A 22,767-nucleotide genomic window follows, 5' to 3' on the forward strand; every position below is an offset into this window, starting at 1 on the left:
TGAATGTGTAGGATCTAAGGGAATGATGCCGACCCAATTCGCTGCCCCATTGTAAAGATAGGCAGGAAATTGGAGTTGAATCATACAATCTCTACAGTAGAGGCTGAATCCCATTCAACCCATCGAGTCTGTACCGACCACAATCTCACCCAGGCCCTAACCCCATAATCCCATGCATTCACCCTCGCTAGTCCCTCTGACACTAAGGGTCAATTTAGCATGGCCAATCCACCTAACCCGCACATCTTTGGATTGTGGGAGGAAACCAGAGCACCCTGAGGAAACCCACGCAGACACAGGGAGAATGTGCAGACTCCACACAGACAGCCACCTGAGGCCGGAATCGAACCCGGGTCCCTGGTGCTGTGAGGCAGCAGTGCTAACCACTATGCCGCCTAGTAGAGGATATGAAGTAGAGGGTATGGCATTATCTTACGAAAAGATGGCGCAGGCTTGAGGGGTTGCATTGCCTTCTCCTGCTCCCATTTCTTATATTCTTCAACTCTGTCTGCAGGGAGACCAAGTCAGTTGCTTTTGGCTATAGGTGTCAAAGTCATTTCATTGGCCAAAACTGTGTTAGTAATTTATGAAGGAGCTACACTTTTCTTTTACAAAGTTTCAACTTACCTTCAAAATTTTGAATGGATGAGTAAAACTACCAAGACAGGATTTTCCAGTCACACCCCGGGACCAAAAATTCCCACCCGAGGTGAACAGACTTTTCCGTCAAATTCACTGTCCTGTCCCTGACAATTCCCGCGGCGGGTGGGACCGCAAGATTCCTGCCCAAGTATTGTGTCATTGTACTAAACTCTACATAAGCTGTCATTAGAATCTCCCTGATGGTTGGAATGCTGTTTGGGGCCGAATGTTATCACATATGGTCGTCGGGATCTGGCTGCCATTCACGCCCACGGGATCTTATTGTCCCACCGACGGCGCACCCCGAACCGGGTTTCCCGGTGGCAACGGATGCGTTTGGTATGAAACCCCGTTGATAGCGGTGAGACCATAAGATGTCACCGCAAGCGAGCAGCGCGCCACCTCCCGCTGCTGCGAAACACGCCATGGAGAGGAAGAAAAATCTCGTCCATTAACTCCTATAAGCTTGGCGAAGATAGGGATCTAGATGAGTATACAGCTTGTAGGAGGGGACTAAAGAAGGAAATTAGGATAGCCAGAAGGCGTCACAAGAAGGCCTTGGCAAGTAGAATTAGGGAAAACTCTAAGGCGTTCTATAAATATGTGAAGAGTAAAAGGATGAGACGTGAAGGAATAGGGGCCTATAAAAGGTGAAGGCGGGAAAATCAGTACGGAACCAGTAGAAATGGCAGAGGTGCTTAATGAGTATTTTGCCTCGGTTTTCACAGAGGAGAAGGACATGGGTGGATGTACTGTGGGCTTGCGGTGGACTGAAAAGATTGAGTATGTGGACTTTAACAAAGAGGTTCTGCTGGAATCTTTGAATGGCATCAAGATAGATAAGTCGCCGGGTCCGGATGGGATGTACCCCAGGTTACTGTGGGAGACGAGGGAAGAGATTGCAGAGCCTCTGGCGATGATCTTTGCATCGTCGATGGAGACGGGGGAGGTGCCAGAGGATTGGAGGATTGCGGATGTGGTTCCTATTTTCAAGAAGGGGAATAGGGATAGCCCAGGAAATTACCGACCGGTGAGTCTAACCTCAGTGGTTGGTAAGCTGATGGAGAAGATCCTGAGGGACAAGATTTATGAGCATTTAGAGAGGTTTAGTATGCTTAAGAATACTCAGCATGGCTTTGTCAAAGGCAGATCGTGCCTTACGAGCCTGGTGGAGTTCTTCGAAAATGTGACTAAACACATTGACGAAGGGAAAGCAGTAGATGTGGTTTATATGGATTTTAGCAAGGCGTTCGATATGGTCCCCCATGCAAGGCTTCCAGAAAAAGTGAGAGGGCATGGGATCCAAGGGGCTGCTGCCCTGTGGATCCAGAACTGGCTTGCCCAAAGGAGGCAGAGAGTGTGTACAGATGGTCTTTTTCTAATTGGAGGTCAGTCACCAGTGGTGTGCCCCAGGGATCTGTTCTGGGACCCTTGCTGTTTGTCATTTTCATATATGACCTGGATGAAGAAGTGGAGGGATGGGTTGGTAAGTTTGCCGATGACACGAAGGTTGGTGGGGTTGTGGATAGTCTGGAGGGATGTCAGAAGTTACAGAGGGACATAGATAGGATGCAAGACTGGGCGGACAAGTGGCAGATGGACTTCAACCCAGATAAATGCGTAGTGGTCCATTTTGGCAGGTCGAATGGGATGAAGGAGTACAATATAAAGGGAAAGACTTTCAGTACGGTAGAGGATCAGAAGGACCTTGGGGTCCGGGTCCATAGGACTCTAAAATCGGCCCCGCAGGTGGAGGAGGTGGTTAAGAAGGCGTATGGTGCGCTGGCCTTTATCAATCGAGGGATTGAGTTTAGGAGTCTGGGGATAATGATGCAGCTATATAAGACCCTCGTCAGACCCCACTTAGAGTACTGTGCTCAGTTCTGGTCGCCTCATTACAGGAAGGATGTGGAAAAGATTGAAAGGGTACAGAGGAGATTTACAAGGATGTTGCCTGGATTGAGTGGCATGCCTTATGTGGATAGGCTGAGGGAGCTCGGTCTTTTCTCCTTGGGGAGACGTAGGATGAGAGGAGACCTAATAGAGGTATATAAGATGTTGAGAGGCATAGATCGGGTGGACTCTCAGAGGCTTTTTCCCAGGGTGGAAATGGCTGCTACGAGAGGACACAGGTTTAAGGTGCTGGGGGGTAGGTACAGGGGAAATGTTAGGGGGAAGTTTTTCACACAGAGGGTGGTGGGCGAGTGGAATCGGCTGCCGTCAGTGGTGGTGGAGGCGAACTCAATAGGGTCTTTTAAGAGACTCCTGGTTGAGTACATGGGACTTAATAGGATGGAGGGTTATAGGTAGGTCTGAAAGGTAGGGATATGCTCGGCACAACTTGTGGGGCTGAAGGGCCTGTTTTGTGCTGTAGTTTTCTAAGCTTGTCTTTTGTCCGAGCTACATTCACACTTGTTGTTGCAGCTATAAAGCCAACTTCACAACATTAAAATGGACCAATTGACTTGTTTTATTCCAGTAACATAAGAAAACACATTGACTGAACGTGAAGTTGATATGTCAATTAAACACACGGCTGCTAATTCACACACAAGTCATCCTGAAAAATCCCATGAGAAGGATAAGGACGTTTCCCTGGATCTGTGCCCAGACACACGCGATCACCTGGAGGAATTGAATATGGGAAAATCAGGCCACTGAAGGATCTGCCTGAGCCTTCAGTATTCAGTGCACTCAAGTACTCCACTATAATTAGGCAGAAGTCCATGAAAATGTCCTCTAATATTTCCTGTATCAAACAAGTTGCATTAGTTTGTATGCACTGCTTGCTTTCTTCTTACGAGACCCTAAAGGTTTACAGCACAGAATGAAAGCTTTCAGCTAATCATCTCTGCAGTGTTGGGTTGCTCTCTGTTTGATCGTGTGAGGCCGTTAACAATTGATGCTCACTGTGCTTGTTTAGCTATGCCTGGATGCAGGCTTAGAGGGAAGTAAACACACTGTGGAGGTTATTGGAAAGCTGGAAGCTACAATTGGAAAGGCACAGCTGTCGGCATGGAGCACACATTTAAAAGCACTGAATAAAATGTGTTAGACATGTAGAAATTAGCATTATCTCTGCATAGTTATGAGACATTATACAACAATCGGTGATCCAGCTCTATACTCGAGCAATCCTATTGCCACCCTCTCTTGTTATGGTTATTCCTTTATTTAGCATTCCACTAGATTTGCTGACTCTTTGGCGGCACAATGGTTAGCACTGCTGCCTCACAGCCCCAGGGACCCGGGTTCAATTCCTGGCTTGGGTCACAGTCTGTGCAGAGTCTGTACGTTCTCCCCGTGTCTGCGTGGGCTTCCTCTGGGTGCTCCGGTTTTCTCCCACAGTCCAAAAGACGTGCTGGTTAGGTGAATTGGCTATGCTAAATTCTCTCACAGTGTACCCGAACAGGCGCCAGAGTGTGGCACTCGGGGATTTTCACAGTAACTTCATTGCAGTGTTCGCGTAAGCCGACTTGTGACATGAATAAATAAAAAACTGACTGGATAAAAGCAAATTACTGCGGATGCTGGAATCTAAAACCAAAAGAGAAAATACTGGAAAATCTCAGCAGGTCTGGCGGCATCTGTAAGGAGAGAAAGCTAAAAGGGTCATCTGGACTCGAAACGTCAGCTCTTTTCTCTCCTTACAGATGCTGCCAGAGCTGCAGAGATTTTCCAGCATTTACTCTTTTGGTTTTAAAAAAAAAGATTCTTTGTTTTTTGTTTCAGTTACGCCTTGTCCTTATTTTGAAATCCCTGTCTGGATTTACCCCCGATTTATCATTTCAGCCTTCTGCGTGTCCACATTCCAGCACATGCCCCTCACTTATGTTGCCTTGTGCACCATCCTTCCATTACTCCATTCTCTATGGCACCTGCCCCCACATCAGACATGATCTTTCTTGATCTTCCTGTGGTGCAAACTCCGCCTAATTCCCCCTAAGGAAAGGGCAGCAAAAAGCCAGAGGAGCGTAAAGAAGTGGCAGGACACGTTTTGTGTTTAATGATTTATTTCAACCTGTAGCTCTCAATGGTTAAAACGAGACAATGTTCAGTATGCAAAAAGTAACTCTAAGATTCCTCACAATGCAGACAGTATTTAGAGACATCAGTTCTTTCTTTTTAATCAGAGATGAAATGAAATCGCTGCAGGAAAGTCTTCAAAAGCAGATCAATGAGGCAGCATCGAAGGCAGAAAAGCAGCAGGCTGGGGTAAGCTGTGTCAGACATAATGCTTCTCTTCATTTTCTGTCTCTGTGGCACCCAGGAGTGTAAGAAATACTGCTCTTCATACTCATAAAACAACTTTGCCTGTTCTACGCAGCGTTGTAGTTTCTGGTGCTCTGTAACTTAATATTACAGATCTGCTGCCATTACAGATCAACTTCTTAAAGACAGAGGTGGAAAGGAAGAGCAAGCTGATAAAAGATTTACAGCAAGAGGTAAGAATCTGTTCACCTGTGTTTGGCTTCCGAAGGGTACGAGTGTCAGCCTGAGGAGGAGGAAGAAAGCTTATCAGAGGGGTCATGACTGAGTGCTGAATCGCAACTAGGCAGTCACGCTCTGATCGAATTGTGATATACTGTACTCTGTCTTACCTCAACTTTTCCCAATTTAGTGCAAGTTTGAAAGATAATGAGCATCACTCAGCCATCTTGTGCAGGATTGAATATTTTTGCTGCCACACAGCTCCGTGGACCTGGGTTCAATTCCCGGCTTGGGTCGCTGTCTGTGTGGAGTTTGCACGTTCTCCCCATGTCTGTGTGGGTTTCCTCCGGGTGCTCTGGTTTCCTCCCACAGTCCAAAGATGTGTGGGTTAGGTGCTTTGGCCACACTGAATTTCTCCTTAGCATCCCGGGGTGCGTAGGTTAGAGGGACTAGCGGGGTAAATATGTGGGGTTACGGAGATAAGGCCTAGGTGAGACTGTTGTCAGTGTAGACTCGATAGGCTGAATGGCCTCCTTCTGCACTGTAGGGTTTCTATGATTTAAAGGCTACACAGTAAAAGGATTGAGATTCACCAATGTCATAAAATGCTCACTTTCATTGTTTGGCTTTGTGAGAAACTGCACGCCAATTATTTTATTCCATCTCGCTGACGTTTTTGGGCCCTGTATCTAAGGAAGGATGTGCTGACTCTGGAAAGGGTCCAGGGGAGGTTCATGAGAATGACCCAGGAATGAAAAGCTTGATGTATGAGGAGCGTTTGAGGTCTCCGGGTCTATGGAGTTTAGACGGATGAGGGGGGATCTCATTGAAACTTACAGAATACTGAAAGGCCTGGATAGAATGGACGCGGGGAAGATGTTTCCATTAGTAGGAAAGATTCGGATCTGAGGGTACAGCCTCAGAGTAAAGGGATGACCCTTTAGAACCAAGATGAGGAGGAACTTCTTCAGGTGGTGACTCTATGGAACTCATTGCCAGAGAAGGTTGAGGAGGCCAGGTCATTAAGTGTATTTAAGACAGAGATCAATAAGTTCTTGATTAAAATTTTAAAATTTATTTATTAGTGTCACAAGTAGTCTTATATTAACACTGCAATGAAGTTACTGTGAAAGTCCCCTAGTCACCACACTCTGGCGCCTGTTTGGGAGAATTTAGCATGGCCAATGCACCTAACCAGCACGTCTTTCAGACTGTGGGAGGAAACCGGAGCACCCGGAGGAAATCCACGCAGACACGGGGAGGCCGTGCAGACTCCACACAGACAGTGACCCAAGCTGGGAATTGAACACAGGTCCCTGGCGCTTTGAGGCAGCTGTGCTAACTATTGAGCCACCGTGCCACTCTTTGGTTCGGGGAATCAAAGATTACATGAAAAGGCAGGAGAATAGGGTTGATAAATTTATCAGCCATGATTGAATGGCAGAGCAGATCCGATGGACCGAATGGCCTAATTCTGCTTCTATATCTTCTGGTCTTTATGGGGTAGAAATGTTACTTTATTTTTACAAATTCTGGTTGTTCACTGATAATTTTAAAAATATTCAGTTCTGAACGAGTTTGATTTCACACTTGGCATCTCATTCGTTTAACATTAGTGTAGCGTTTGGACCTGGGGAGCTTTAACGGTTGTGGACTTCAGCGGTACTTCAAGCATTGCAGTTTGTACAGTCGAATAATAGGTAAAAATATTATCCTACTTGCTTCGATCAAACCTATGAGTTTTTTATCTATATATATGGGATCGAGGCCAGCAGTGCGGAGAATAAAATGAGATGTTTGTTCAGTGCTCGGTTCCTGCTTTGTCCTACATTATTATGAAGGCATTGAGTGTGATGTGCTCAATGTTTAAGAGGTGCATTAGGCTTTCTGTAGTAGCTGTTGCCAACATAATTGCTTGTTTAAGTAGTCAAATCTCTAAAGTAATCAAAGTTTAAGCATGTCAAATTATAACCTTCATTCATTGCATATGTGAAGTGCTGTTACCACCAATGTGAATCGAGAATTGTAATTGGACCGTGTTCTTTTCTGCCTGGATTCTGTCAATTATCAGCTGACGAAATAAACTTACAGCAATCAGGACTACTTTTACTTGACTGAATGGAGACAGGTAAGCAGGAGAAGGGGTAGGCTGCCAGAGCTTTAATCCGATCATTCAAGGAATAAGAAAACCCAAAAGTTTAATTGCAGATCCTTGTGGAGTCCGTGGACCATGTACATCTATATTAATTGCACTCCCGGCCTTTTGGCTAAGATCAAGTATAGTTTTGTTGTCCTGAATTTGATAGAAGTCAATGACGTTACACTCAGGCTTCATTTGAAGCTATTTTTAAAATGGCATCTAGGCTTTTCGGCTAAAATGCAAATGAGATCAACACTGGAGGGGATGCAATGCCTGCTCCTATCAGCTTGGATCACGTAGATCAAGCCCAAGACAGGAAGCGGGCGGCCTGTCTTGTCAGCTTGGATCTGTAATGTCTCACTGGTTGAGACTTTGAATTGGACTTTGATTGGATAGACCTAAAAAAAATTGCACTCCCATTTTTGTTACCTGAAAAACCTTTTACTAATGTTTGGTTTGCACTTCAGTCCCACACCCCTGATCTAGGGGCACCCGGTGCGGAGAGGGGCGGGGAAGGAGGAGGTCCTCCTCGTGAACCTGCTCCTAGGACTGGCCAGACACGCCATAAACAGGTCCAGGCAGCGGGCGACCGAGGGGGGGGGGTCATCCGACCCGGCTGTCTGCACCTCTATTGTGGTTACATTCGTGGCCTGGTGTCCCTGGAGAAGGAACGTGCGGAGTCCATGTGTGCCATTGAGGCCTTCCATGCCCATTGGGCACCGCAGGGACTGGGGTGTATTAATGGTCTCTTTAATCACATTTTGGTTTGATGGTTTAAGTTTCCTTTACACTTTAATTTTTGTTTTGGGCAGTTTCCCCCCCCCCCACTTCCCTTTAAGGGGCCGCCCCTTTTACTTTGTCCCTCAGTTTATTTGATTTAGTTTATTTGATTTGCGAAAAAGATTGGTGGGGTAGAAAGAAAGAAAGTCTTACACTTATATAACACTTTGCACAAACCACCGGACATCACCAAGTGGTTAGCAACCAATGAAATGCTGTGTAAAGTGTGATGTAGGGAAACACGGCAACCAATTTGCACACAGAAAACTCCCACAAACAGCAATGTGTTAATGACCAAGCATTAACTGTTTTGCAGTGTCCATTAAGGGGTAAATATTGGCCAGCTCACTGGAAGGAATAAAATCCCATGGTCTTCCATGAAATAATGCAATCAGGGGTGGGATTCTCCAATCTTGTCTGTACACGACCCGTTGCCAGCGAGAACGGAGAATTTGGTGCTCAACCAAAACTCCACTCACCGCAGCGGCACTGGAGAATCCCAGCCGCGGGTGAGGTTGGAGGTTTTTGCTGCAGTTCTTTCTCTCCCACCGGAAGGGGAATCAGGGTCTTGGTTTAACATCTCATAAGAAAGATGGCACAGCGTTAACCCCAGGCTCTCCTCCATATCGCACTGGAGGGACAGCCTTGATTTTGTACTTGAGCCCATAAGCAGGACTTCAGTCCAGATCATTGTGAATCAGAGGGGAGAGGGCTACTAATTGAGCCACAACTGGAACCTATCTGAAAGCTTAGGATCAGGTGAACTTAAATGTGAAAGAAATGCGTCACACTTGCTGGTGCTCCCTGTGACCCCCCCCCCCCCCCAAATGTTGGGGGTCATTGATGTGTACTGCCCCTTTAAGAGTATGGGTCATGTGACCCCTGAAGTAAGGCAGCACCTCCCAGGATGGAACCCAGTTGAGCAGTCTCGGATCTGATTGTGGGACACCCACAATAAAGTGCTCCCCAGTGTTCAAGTTAAGAAGCCTACTTTGTGGTTCTTCTTCCACCTTACTTTGATAAGTACATACATAACGCTCCAGCAACTTCTGATGCAGTGGAAGGAAAGAAAGGGACTATTTCAAAGCTGATTTTGTTTGTTTAGCTGGCTTAGGTATTGCTGAAATAGCTGAAACTCTTCTGGAAGTTGAGGGTGGCAGAGTGGCACAGTGATTAGCACTGCTGCATCACAGTGTGTCGATTCCCGGATTGGGTCACCATCTGTGCAGAGTCTGCACGTTCTCCCCATGTCTGCATGGGTTTCCTTTGGGTATTCCGGTTTCCACCCACAGTCCAAAAGATGTGCTGGTTTGGTGGATTGGCCATGCTAAATTCTCCCTCAGTGTACCTGAACAGGCACCGGAGTGTGGCGACTAGGGGATTTTCACAGTAACTTCATTGCAGTGTTAATGTAAACCTAATTGTGACACTAATGAATAAATAAAGTTTTTAAAGGCATCTAATGCCACAAGTTCAGAAACTCACAATTATTCCCGATTGCCCAGATTGTAAGTGGTGTAAGTGACAAAATATTTCATTTTTATCGCCTTATTTGCCCATAATTGGCATCAATCACACTTAAAAAGTCAAATGTTAACGGTACCCAATTCTCTGGTGTAAATTTATTAACACCACAGCAACGGGTGAAATTGCAATTGATCCAAGGAAAAACCAGTGGAGGAAGAGAAAAATTGCATTTGAGTGAACACTAACAATAAAAATGTCTGAACGCATCTGGATAGCATCAAATCTCTTTGCAGCCTTTGTCAACAGTGCCGCATGGTGGCACAATGGTTAGCACTATGGCCTCACAGTGCCAGGGACCCAGGTTCAATTCTGGCCTCGGGTGACTGTCTGTGTGGAGATTGCATGTTCTCCCCGTATCTGCGTGGGTTTCCTCTGGGTGCTCCGGTTTCCTCCCACAGTCCAAAGGTGCGCAGGTTAGGTGGGTTGGCCATCCTAAACTGCCCCTTAGTGTCCCAGATTGTGTAGCTAAAGTGGATTAGGGGTTACGGGGATTGGGCAGACAGGCGGGGCTGTGTGGGCCTGGGAAAGATGCTGAGTTGGTGCAGACATGTTAGACCATGTCAGGAATTCTGGTGTGACCTCTCCATGCTTTTCTGAATGAATGAATGAATGAATAGAAATCATGGAACCCTAAGCTCCTGTAATGGCTAATAAGTGAGGATACATACTAGGAATATTGCTTTGTAAAGTTACCTCTTGAGTGTTAGAGTTTCAGAAGGTTATGGAAGAAGACAGCAAAAAAAAACAAATAGAAATGTAGAGGAATATAGCAAGTTGAATGAAGATGTGCTCCAGCAGATTGAAGTAGGTGAAAAAACTCCGAGGTTATACATTTTACATTAATACCCTCCACAATATAGACTCATCAACAGATGGTTATATTATTCAGTGATTAAGTGTGGTTACTCCAAGTTTTTGCAGGAATTAGCATCTGCCCTGGTAACCCTTGCTAATTTTCAGATGGATATTGTACATTATAACTCCCACAGTAGCCTGGTCACTTGAGCAGGGAATGTGATAACAAGTCTGAACAGCTGTTGACAACATCAGACAGGAATCCAAATCCCTGAATTTATGAAATTTTGCATCAGTTCTGTTCCCCTTTTATGTTTTATCAACATGCCCTTCATTTTTATGGATTTCTATATCTAAGCCCTTCAGTTTCAGTTCTTCCCCACAAAACCAAAATGATCACACATCCAAGGTCCAAGAAGGTGCTCTGGGATGTCCTGAGATAGCGAGTGCAGATTTTTTATTTCTTCCTGCTCTTTATAAAGTTTTTAGCATTTGGTATCCATACCAGGTCTATTATTCTTTCTGTTTAGTAGTGAGAATGAGGAGGTAGCTTTGCAATAATCATTGTGCATTGATAATGAAGTGTACATGGGGTTAGTGGCAGTGGAGGAATAAGAGTCTTCTGCTTGATAAGCCAATGTGATTTCTGCCTCTACTGAGATGCTTTAGGATGCTTAGCTGACTGTGCCTTCCTATGATGTTGTTCCATTCTTAAAATTACAAAGCCAATGTGCAGAGTGGACAGGGCAAGCCCATATTTCATCTCCTTGTTTGTTCTAAAAAACAATTCAAATTGAATCCAATTCACGGACATACAAAATTCAAGCTAACAAGACTTTGGGATGGAATTTTCCGTGGGAATTGTAGTGGACGGAGGGGTTGGGGGGGGGATGGTTTGGAAGGGATGAACCATGCAAAGGTCCATTGACCTCGGGTGGGATTTTCCAGTTTTGGGGCAAGCATGGTCGGAAAATCCCAGTCCTAGGGGTTTAATCTGGACTTCAGGGGTTTAATTATGAGGTGGCATTATACAAATTAGACCTGTTTTCTCTAGAATTTGTATGGTTAAAGGGTGATCTGATCAGAGCCATCAAGATACTGACAGGAAAAGACAGGATAGATAAAAATAAACTCTTTCCACTGGTTGGTGATTCTAGAACGAGGGGGTATTGTCTAAAATTAGGGCCAGGCCATTCAGGAGAGATGTTGGGAAGCACTTCTACACACAAAGGGTGGGAGAGGTTCTGAACTCTCTTGTACATACGGCAGTTGATGCTAGATCAGTTGCTGGTTTTAAATCTGAGATCGATAATTTTTTGTTAAGTAAAGGTATTAAGGAATATGGGCTAATGGCAGGTACATGGAGTTATGCCACAGATCAGCCATAATCTCATTGAATGCTGGAGCAGGCTCGATGGGCTGAATGGCCTATTCCTGTTGCTATGTTCCTATGGCATTGCACCTGTTGTGGACTTGATCTAACGCTTGATCTTAACCAAAAGGCTGAGACTTTGCAGCATTTTAAAAGTATTAATTCCAATTCCTTGAAGGATAACCCACTTCAACTTAGAAATGAGTGGTACTGGTTCAAACTGGTCCTGCATACCTTAAAATAGAACTCCAGTTCAGACCAGTAGCCATCATTTCCAAGTTTTACTGCTTTACCCTTTGGGGAATTGGTAAATTTCTTATCTCTGAATTGGAAGGTTGTGGGGTCAAGTCCTATTCCAAAGACGTGAGCACAGAAAATCTGGATTAACTTCAGACTTTCAGATGGACATTCATAGAATCATAGAATCCTACAGTGCAGAAGGAGGCTATTCGGCCCATTGAATCTGTACTGACCGCAATCCCACCCAGGCCCTCTCCCCATAAGCCCATGCATTCACCCAAACTAGTCCCCTGACACTAGGGTCAATTTAACATGGCCAATCCACCTAACCCGCACAACTTTGGACTGTAGGAGGAAACTGGAGCACCTGGAGGAAACCCATGCAGACACAGGGAGGACGTGCAAACTCCACACATACAGTGACCCAAGCCGGGAATCGAACCCGAGTCCCTGGCGCTGTGAGGCAGCAGTGCTAACCACTGTGTCACCGTGCTGTCCATTCATAAATAAAAACATGACAGTCTTTTGAAAAAGAACAAGGAAGTTACTCCTGGGGTCCTGACTAATATTTATCCCTCAATCAATCACTAAACCAGATTATCTGACTGTTATAATGCTGTTTGTGGGATCTTGCTGTGCACATAATGTTTGTAGCGATTCCTGCATTGCAGCACTTCAAAAGGAACATCATTGTCCACAAAATGTTCTGTGTTATCTGGAGGTCAAAAAAGGTGCAATATCAATGTAAGTCTGTCGTTCTTTATGAAGGGAGACTGGTGAACGGATTAGACTATATGAGTCACCAGTGCCTGCATGAAAACACTTGGCAGGATCTCATGAAGTATGGAGGAGGGTGTTAACTAGCTCTGCAGAACCGCCGTCGGGTGAATTGTTGTCGGCACTCCAGTTTACTATTGACCACGCACTGGTTCCCATAACATCCATAATAGAGCACTCAGTATCGTAGATTCTGAGAACAGAGAGATTATTTTCTAAATGTTCAGCCTGCTGCTCCGGCAGCCTTGGGGTCAAATGAAGAGAGTGTCTCATAAAGAAACCGACTCTCAGGCAACCTCTGGACAGATAATGATATCGGCAATAACTCCTTGCGATCCATAGGTGCATGACGCAGACTCAGAGGAACAACTAATCAGTGTTATTGTAGAATGCTAGCTGTAATCAGCCCCTGTAAACCCTGAAAAATTGTCTGGCTGTGGGTTATTATATTGAATTTCTAACATAGTTTTATACCAGTGTTAATGCACCACGTAAGGTTCCAGCCAACCAACTCCCTCTCACCTGATCAACATAGCCTTTCATTTCTTCCTTTTTCATGTGTGTATTTGGCATCCACTTAAATGTATCTCTGCTAATCACCTGACATCATTGACATAGAACATAGAACATAGAACATAGAACATTACAGCGCAGAACAGGCCCTTCGGCCCACGATGTTGCACCGACCAGTTAAAAAAAAACTGTGACCCTCCAACCTAAACCAATTTCTTTTCGTCCATGAACCTATCTACGGATCTCTTAAACGCCCCCAAACTAGGCGCATTTACTACTGATGCTGGCAGGGCATTCCAATCCCTCACCACCCTCTGGGTAAAGAACCTACCCCTGACATCGGTTCTATAACTACCCCCCCTCAATTTAAAGCCATGCCCCCTCGTGCTGGATTTCTCCATCACATGGTGGCACAGTGCCAGGGACCCAGGTTCAATTCCGGCCTTGGGCCACTGTCTATGTGGAGTTTGCATGTTCTCCCCATGTCTGTGTGGGTTTCCTCCGGGGTGCCCCGGTTTCTTTCCACACTCCAAAGACGTGCAGGGTAGATTGGTCGGTCATGCTACATTGCCCCTTAGTGTCCCAAGATGTGCAGGTTAAATGGATTGGCCATGCTAAATATCCCCTTAGTGTCCAAAGATGTATAGGTTAGGGGGTAAATATGTGAGGTTATGGGGATAGGGTCTGGGTGGGATGCTCTGTCGGAGAATCAGTGCAGGTGCGATGGGCTGAATGGCCTTCTTCAGCACTGTAGAGATTCAATGATTACCGCAGGGGTTACACTTCATTTTCTCCTCTTTTAACTCTTCCATGGGATTCTAACAAATCTCTGATTAAAGTAGATTTTTTCTCAATCCCTTATTGGATTTATTATTTTCTGCCTCAAATTGAGAGGTGGCTAATTTTTATGGCATGCAAAAACAAATGTAAGGATTACATTGTGTGACTAACCCCCACCTGTTGATTGCAATGCAGACCCACATGCCAACATCATGCTCCCTTCAATGATGTTAACATCCACCTGTTGCTGACTGCACTGCTGATTGGCTGGATGCATCGGTGTGGGTCTCATTTCATGAGTGACGTGTGACACTTAAAGCTAGCCTGCGCCTTCTGCAGGGGCGGTGCATAGCAGCTGGAGCAGATGCTGGCAATCCCTCAAAAAGCATACCTGAACTGGGAAACATTCAAGAAAGGCCCAACATGGAAAAGAGCAGGCTCATAGATTCGATTTGATTTGATTTGATTTTGATTTGATTTATTATTGTCACGTGTATTAGTATACAGTGAAAAGTATTGTTTCTTGCGCGCTATACAGACAAAGCACACCGTTCATAGAGAAGGAAACGAGAGAGTGCAGAATGTAGTGTTACAGTCATGGCTAGGGTGTAGAGAAAGATCAACTTAATGCGAGGTAGGTCCATTCAAAAGTCTGATGGCAGCAGGGAAGAAGCTGTTCTTGAGTTGGTTGGTATTGTGACCTCAGACTTTTGTATCTTTTTCCCGAAGGAAAAAGGTGGAAGAGAGAATGTCCGGGGTATGTGGGGTCCTTAATTACGCTGGCTGCTTTTCCGAGGCAGCAGGAAGTGTAGACAGAGTCAGTGGGTGGGAGGCTGGTTTGCGTGATGGACAGGGCTTCGTTCATGACCCTATGTACTTTCTTGCGGTCTTGGGCAGAGCAGGAGCCATACCAAGCTGTGATACAACAGAAAGAATGCTTTGTATAGTGCATGTGTAAAAGTTGGTGAGAGTTGTAGTGGACATGCCAAATTTCCTTAGTCTTCTGAGAAAGTAAAGGAATTGGTGAGCTTTCTTAACTATAGCATCATATTCAGGCACTGCAGTGGAGGTCTTTGTGGAGGAGGCCAAAAGGTGGGACCGGGGAGGCATTTCAGGAGCATGCTCACAAGACAATGGGAGGGGATAGCTGTGAAGGTCAGTGCCAGGCGTGAAGCTCCGAGAAGCTGGCTGCAGTGCCCCGACAATTTGAAGAAGATCATACGAGCGGTTGAAAGCAACTACAAATTAATTGCACTGTTCGCTCCATCCCCTGCTTCCTTCAACACATGCTAATCACCCAGCTACCAACAATTGATATCAGTCAGAACCCATATCCAACATTCACGTACTGCACTGCATCCTCACACACTGCTGCAAATCTCAAACATGACAATCACATTACCTAAACAGGTTGCACAACTCACATTGATGATCTCACACTGACACACGCCCGCTGACACACGCCCGCTGATACACTGGCACTGGCACACTGGCACTGACACACTGGCACTGACACAGTTGCACTGACTCACTCTCACTGACTCACTCTCATTGACACACTTTCCTCTTTCTTGCAAGACTAGGTGGCACAGAACCAGAGGCAGCAGGAGCTAATCAGAGGGAGACAAGAATACCCGCCGTTCTAACTCCCATGCAGAATATGATGCAGTTGGTGGCGTAATTGTATTATCATTAGACTAGTAATCTAGAGACCCTTGGAATGCCTGGGTTCAAATCCCAGCATGGTAGATTATGAAAATAACGTTTAAAATAAGTCTGAAATTAAAAGTCTAATGATGGCCATGAAACCATTGTTGATTGTTGGAAAAACCCATCTGGTTCACTAATATCCTTTCGGGAAGGAAATCTGCCATCCTTACCCAGTCTGGCCTACATGTGATTCCAGATCCTCCAAAACGCCATTCCTTTCATGGCCAATAAGTTCCCAGCCAGCGACAGCCACTTCTCTTGAATGAATAAAGTCAAAAATTATTGGGATGAGCATTGAGGCTATGGCCGGTAGCCGGGTCGAATGGCTCCGTTCTCCCTACTTCTGCTCCCTTCTCTTCTATCTCATCCTCCTCAACTCTGCACCCTATAAATTGTCTGCCCCCTCAAGATGGTGAGTTGGGCACCATGCAGCCAACTACGGTGAAACTTGATACCCACTCTGCCGAGGACAGCAGATGGCAGTGGAATTGTGGTTTAGGCACTCCAGTGGTCTGCTTTATCACGTTTCGGGTGGCTGCATGGCTTTCATTGTTTGCACTCTGTGCACGTGTGTGTGTAGGAACATAGAAACATGAAGCAGGAGTAGGCCATGCGGCCCTCCGAGCCTGTCCGCCATTCATTTTGATCAAAGCTGATCATTGAATTCAATATCCTCATCCCACCTTCCCCCCCCTAGATTCCCCTATATCCCTTGATCCCTTTAGCCTCAACAGCTATGTCTAATTTCTTCTTGAAATCACGCCATGTTACTCATGTGTGTGCATGTTAGAGGCATGTGTATGTTGTCCACCAGAATCAGCAGCCAAGCCAAGAAGCCTGTGTCACCCAGTAGTGATCCTTGGGTTTACTGTGGCGGTACGAGTATAGTTGCCATGGCAGCCTGCTGCAGATTGGAGACATCATGATGCTGCCCTGATGCCAAGCATTGACATACCTGTTGCTCTACCTGTGGTCACCCTCCAGCTGCATGCTTTTAATTGCAATAAATATTGATGCTTCCATGTGGAGACTACAAGCCGATGTGTGGCCAGTCGGTAGCCCCATGCACCACAGGGAAGCCTAGCGAAGCCACATGCTCACTTCCTGGCTCTAATGCGGTAAGCTCTATTTGAATAGAAATGTTCAGTAACCTCCCCGAACCATCACTGAACGGCAAACTGTGACACGTTGCAAATATCTCCAGCTTCAGCCTGGAAGTAGCCAGGCACATTGGGCAGGATTTTCCAGCCGCGCTCACCCCAAAACCAGAAAATCCCATCTGAGGTTAATGGAACTTTGCGTGGTCGGCCCTCTGTCCGCTACGATTCCCATAGCAGGCTGGACGGGAACATTCCCCCCATTGTCAGAAAAGAAAGATAGTTTTAAATAACGTATTTCATAAAATAGTAGAATTGTACAAGCCTTACAGTGCGGAAGGAGGCCATTCGGCCCATCGAGCCTGCACCAACAACAAGCCACCCAGGTCCTATCCCCATGCATTCACCCCGTTAATCCCCCTGACACTAAAGGACAATTTAGCATGGCCAATGCACCTAACCAGCATGTCTTTGGAGTGAGGGAAGAAACCGGAGCACCTGGGGGACACCCACGCAGACATGGGGAGAATGTGCAAACTCCACAGACCGTCACCTGAGGCTGGAATTGAACCCGGGTCCCTGGTGCTGTGAAACTGCCGTGCTCACCATCATGCCACCGTGCCGCCCATGGGTATCAGAAGTAATGTAGTTTAACTAAGTAAGTTTAATTTTATGTTTCAGTATTTGAAAGAGTTGTGTGTGGGCGGGGGGTGGGGGAGGGTGGGTGGTGGGATTCTCTGACCTGCAGAAAGCAGGCTTCCCAAAGGAGCAAATGGAAGTCCAGATTGCAGGCAGTTGGGGACAAAAGGAATGCCTCAGGAAGATAGTTAAGTGAAATAATCAAAGAACAAGAAGTTGGACAAGGCCCCATTTGGTGAAGTTAAAGTAAAAAGCTGAGAAAGTGCTCTGAGTTAAGTCAGCTAAAAAAACTGGTTTAAAGTCAACTAGACGACAAAGCAGACATCCAGGGTAAATCAAAAGTTTGGTGACATCTCAATGCAGCCTGTTGGCACGGCCGAGTACCAGAGAGATTATATACAAACTTGAACGCACAAGGCCTAGAAATAACATAGACACTAGGAGCAAGAAAAGGCTATTCGGTTCTTCAAGCCTGCTCCGCCATTCAGTATGATCATGGCTGATCCTCTATCTCAATGCCATGTTCCAACTTTCTCCCCATACCCCTTGGTGCCATTAAAACCGAAAATGTTATCTATCTCTTTCTTGAATACATTCAGTGACTTGGCCTCTACAGCCTTCTGTGGTAGAGAATCCCACGGGTTCACTACCCTTTGAGTGAAGAAAGGTTTCCACCTTCAGTTCTAAATGGTCTATCTTGTACCCTGAGATTGTGTCCCCTGGTTCTAGACTCCCCAACTAGTGAAAACTTCCTCCCTGCATCTAGTTTGTCCGGCTCTGGAAGAAATTTATATGTTTCAGTCAGATCTGCTCTCATCCTTCTAAACTCTAGTGAATACAGGCCCAGTCGAACCAAGCTCTCCTTGTAGGACAGTCCCGCCAACCCTGGTATACGCATAGTGAACTTCTGCTGCACTCCCTCTATGCTAAGTATATCCTTTCTTAGATAGAGAGATCAAAATTGCATATAATACTCCAGGTGTGGTCTCGCCAAGGCTCTGTATAACTGCAGTCAAACACCTCTACTTCTGAACTCAAATCCTCTTGCAATGGAGGTCAACATACTATTTGCCTTCCTAACTGCTTGCTGCACCTGCCTCTCTACTTTTATTGACCGGTGCACAAGGAAACCCAGGTCCCTTTGTACATCCATATTTCCCAATATATTACCATTTAAATAATACTCCTTTCTGTTTCTCACACCAAGTGTATCATTTCACATTTCGCCACATTGTACTGCGTCTTCCATCTTCCACCCACTCACTCAACTTGTCTAAATCACCTTGCATCCTCCTCACAACTCACAATTTCACCTAGTTTTGTGTCATCAGCAAACTTGGAAATGTTACATTTAGTTCCTTCATCCAGGTCATGTATAAACATCATGCACAGTTGGTGTCCAAGTATTGATCCCTGCAGTACCCAACTTGTCACTGCCTGCCACTCGGGGGGGAAAAACATCTGAGGTAGAAGAATACTGAAAGGAATGCTTGAAATCTTGGAAGTGGATCCTTGGTGAAGGCATCTGAGAGAAAAGGTTATTTGGCAAAAGATTCTAAGCGTGTTTTCCAAGGATGCAGTTTTGAAACACTTGTTTGGAAGTTAGAATTCCAGGGAGACCAGTTGGCTTACAGTGTGACAAGCATCTGGGGGGGATTGATGAAGAATCCATCAATGGTTGGGATCTTCAAAATTCAGGTTTTCCCTTCAACAGTCCCCAGTCATTCAAAGGCTGCATAACAATCTATTCCCAGAGGTTCTAAGCCAATTAACAGAAGTTCTCTGGCCTCTTTATGGTTAATCTGGTTTCCAGAAGCAGGCAGAAGTGAGTTCATTGGAATTTCACATAGGTGGACAGTGGGAAAAGGGGCAAGAATATGGATCAGAATAATACTAACACCACAGGGTTTAATCTCTGTCCGGGCTGAGGTAGAATCGGCCCCTACCTTATTGACATACCCAGAGTAAACATCCATGGCATTTCGCTGTGGTTTGCTGAATAAGACCATAATATATAGAAGCAGAATTAGGCCATTCAGCCCATCGCACCTGCTCCACCATTCAATCATGGCTGATAAGTTTCTTGACCCCATTCTTCCTCCTTTTCCCTGTAACATTTGATTCCCTTATCAATCAAGAGCCTATCTATCTCTGTCTTAAATACTCTCAATGACCTGGCCTCCACAGCCTTCTGTGGCAGTGAATTCCATAGATTCACCGCCCTCTGGCTGAAGAAATGCCTCCTCATCTCAGTTCTAAAGGGTCATCCCTTTATTCTGAGGTTGTGCCCTTGGATCCTACTCTCTCCTACTAATGGAAACATCTTCCCCACGTCCACTCTATCCAGGCCTTTCGGTGTTCTGTAAGTTTCAATGAATAATCACCAAGAACCGGTGTTCAGACAGTGGGCAGAAGAAGCTGGCAATGTCACCATGAAACCCACCAACAGAAGAATCCAGGTGATATCTCGATTGTCAATTTTGCATAAAATCTGTCTTCAAATACTTTTTAAGTGAAAGTGTTCAATTAGTATTGAATGATAGACAGTCTGTGACAGCAGATGTGTCCATTGGGAAGTGAGTTGCGACTGCACTATCCAAATTATTTTCACTCAGTCATTAGAGAGAGTAGGAAATCATCATATTGGTTTGATTGGGTTTGAATGCAATACCAGATGGATCCAAGTTCTTAAATTACCCACAATAATAACAAAGAAAGTGTCTAGAAACGTAATGTTAAGCATGATTGATAATAGCTGGCATTTCCATTATAGAGTGACTCAACTGTTTTCTTGTAATTGTCACGCCAAAAAAAAATTTTAAAAACATTCTGCAAAATGTCCCTTCTGAATACTAAGAGGAACATTTTACCATCTGCTAAATACATCATGAATAATACCTTCAGAGGGATAGTAGAAGTTTATGTAATAAGTTTCTGATTCCATCACAGGTTATAATTAGACAGTCCATAGATGTTTTGTTCTAATTCTGTGCCGACATTACATTTAACCGAGGATGAGAAAGTCGGAACAGAATAAGTTGGTTTACAATATTGAATACATTTATACCTCCTATATTTACATCATGCAAGTAGAAAGCATTTTGTAGACAGAGACAGGGCAAAGATGATTTGCTTTTCATGAGGGGCAAGTTCCATATCACGCACTGACAATTTGACAAAATTCAGTTGGGACCGGAGGCCATTGAGGCTCCCTAGTTGGTTGGGGCAGGGGCAGGCAGTGTCCCTTGGGCAATATCAGCCTGTCAGGATCGCAGGCTGACAGTGCCAGCCTGACACCCTGGGACTGCCCAATGGGCACCCTAGTACTGCGAGTCTGGCACGCTGGCAGTGCCTCCTGGGCACCAATAGTACCCATGCGGCATCAGGCAGTGCCAAGGGGTGGGGCCTGAAGGGCCAGGTCCTTAAGAGGATAGGGCTTGAAGGAAAGACAGGGCATGGGGAGCTGAATAGAGGCAGAGTACTCTGCATTGGGGATTGGCTGGGAGGCGGGTGGGGTGGTTTGCAGGAAGCAGGGCCTGCAAAGGGCCGGAGGGGATTCGGAGGTGCCGATTGGCCAGGCGTGTGAAATCAGGAGCAGAGATCAGAGGGGGAGGGGTCGCAATCAGGGCAGAGGGCTGCATTTGCGGTACAATCAGGGGATGGGGGTGCAATGTCCAGGGAGTGGGGTGACAGATGGGAGATAAGGGTGCACGCTCAATAGCACCCTCTAGCAATCTGCAGCAGGCTTCCTGGCATGAATAGACTTTGCCCACTCCACCTACTGGCGAGAATCAAAATTTGGGTCTTTTTTTTCTAAGTGCCATAAGACAGTGTCTGGGAACTCACCCAAAAAAATGAGTGTGATTCTTTCCCGTTTTCACACCCGCTCAGCACTTAGAATCTTTTGGTAAGTTTGTCTCCAGCTTTTCACATACCATTATCTTCTATGAAACAGCATTGATGAGCTGAAATTCTTGGCTTTTATCTTGCACCTGGCTCTATTCAACAATATGTGAAGAAGAATCTTAATGCTGTGGCTCATCAGACTGATACTGCGATGCAGTCAGGCTAATTCCACAAGTCTATGCTGAAGTTCTATCTTTAAAACATTGCCACATCTGTTATTGAAATTTTAGGCAACTCACAAGATCATGATAAAATATGGGCCGGACACAGGCAGTGGTGACAGATAAAGGAGATAAATGCAAATAGGGAAGTGAAAGGTCAGAGCATCACCTGGAATCTTTTTGCTTCCCCCTTCCCCCAATAGAAAAACATAGGCCTGGGTAAAATACTCTCTCAGAGAGTCGGTTCAGATTTGTTGGTTTATTTAAGAAAAACTTGGACGGGTTCATGGATGAGAGGGGTGTGGAGGGATATGGTCCAAGTGCAGGTCAGTGGGACTAGGCATAAAATGGTTCGGCACAGACAAGAAGGGCCAAAAGGCCTGTTTCTGAGCTGTAATTTTCTATGGTTCTATGGTCCGAATGGCCTCCTTCTGCACTGTAGAAATTCTATCTATCTGTGAGAGTTGGTGGAATTTAACATAAAACTTGTCTCCATCATGGTGACCATTACAGCTGGTTGTGAAAGCATCTGTTCCAGCATCCTGGCGTGAATAAACTCTGTCCAGAGGCATAGACACTGTGGATAGTCAGAGGCTTTTTCTCAGGGTGGAAGTGTCAAATACTAGGGGGCACAGGTTCAAGGTGAGAGGGGGAAGGTTTGAGGGAGATCTGTGGGTGAAGTTTTTTACATAGAGAGTGGGTGTCTGGAAGGCGCTGCCAGATGAGGTGGTGGAAGCAGACACACTAGCAACATTTAAGAGGCTTCTGGATGGGTTCACGAATATGGAGGGAGTAGAGTGATATGGACCAAGTAAGGGCAGAAGGCTTTTTTTTTGGTTTAGTTTGGGCATCATGATCGGCACAGGCTTGGAGGGCCGAAGGGCCTGTTCCTGTGCTGTACTTTTCTTTGGTCTTTGTTCCTTACAGGGAAGACGGACCTACATGTGACTCCAGACCCACAGCAATGTGGCTGACTCTGAACTGCCTCTCCGAAATAGCCCAGCAAGCCACTCAGTTAAGGGAAATTAGGGATGGGGTACAAAAGCTGTTCTTGCCAGCCACTCCCATGAAAGAATAAAGGAGAGAAAAAATTATTTATTGGTTCTATGAAAGGGTATCAGTGTTGGAACCTGAGGCTGTACCACACCACTTCTGTATTAGACTTTTATTGATGATCCAGGTTTAACAGGAATGGCACAGTAAGGAGTCTAACAACACCAGGTTAAAGTCCAACAGGTTTATTTGGTAGCAAACGCC

At 45.5% G+C, this 22,767-nt stretch overlaps 1 protein-coding gene across 1 annotated transcript in view; it reads left to right on the forward strand.

Moving 5' to 3' along the window:
• LOC144499289 (uncharacterized) overlaps positions 1-22,767 on the forward strand; it is a 324,178-nt gene that overhangs the window by 167,840 nt on the left and 133,571 nt on the right. Inside the window, exons 8-9 of the mRNA XM_078221404.1 lie at positions 4,776-4,857; positions 5,025-5,087. Of these exons, the coding sequence (XP_078077530.1) occupies positions 4,776-4,857; positions 5,025-5,087 (145 nt within the window). The remainder of the gene's footprint in view (positions 1-4,775; positions 4,858-5,024; positions 5,088-22,767) is intronic.

Source organism: Mustelus asterias, chromosome 9, assembly GCF_964213995.1.
Source record: "Mustelus asterias chromosome 9, sMusAst1.hap1.1, whole genome shotgun sequence".
Taxonomy (NCBI): domain Eukaryota; kingdom Metazoa; phylum Chordata; class Chondrichthyes; order Carcharhiniformes; family Triakidae; genus Mustelus; species Mustelus asterias.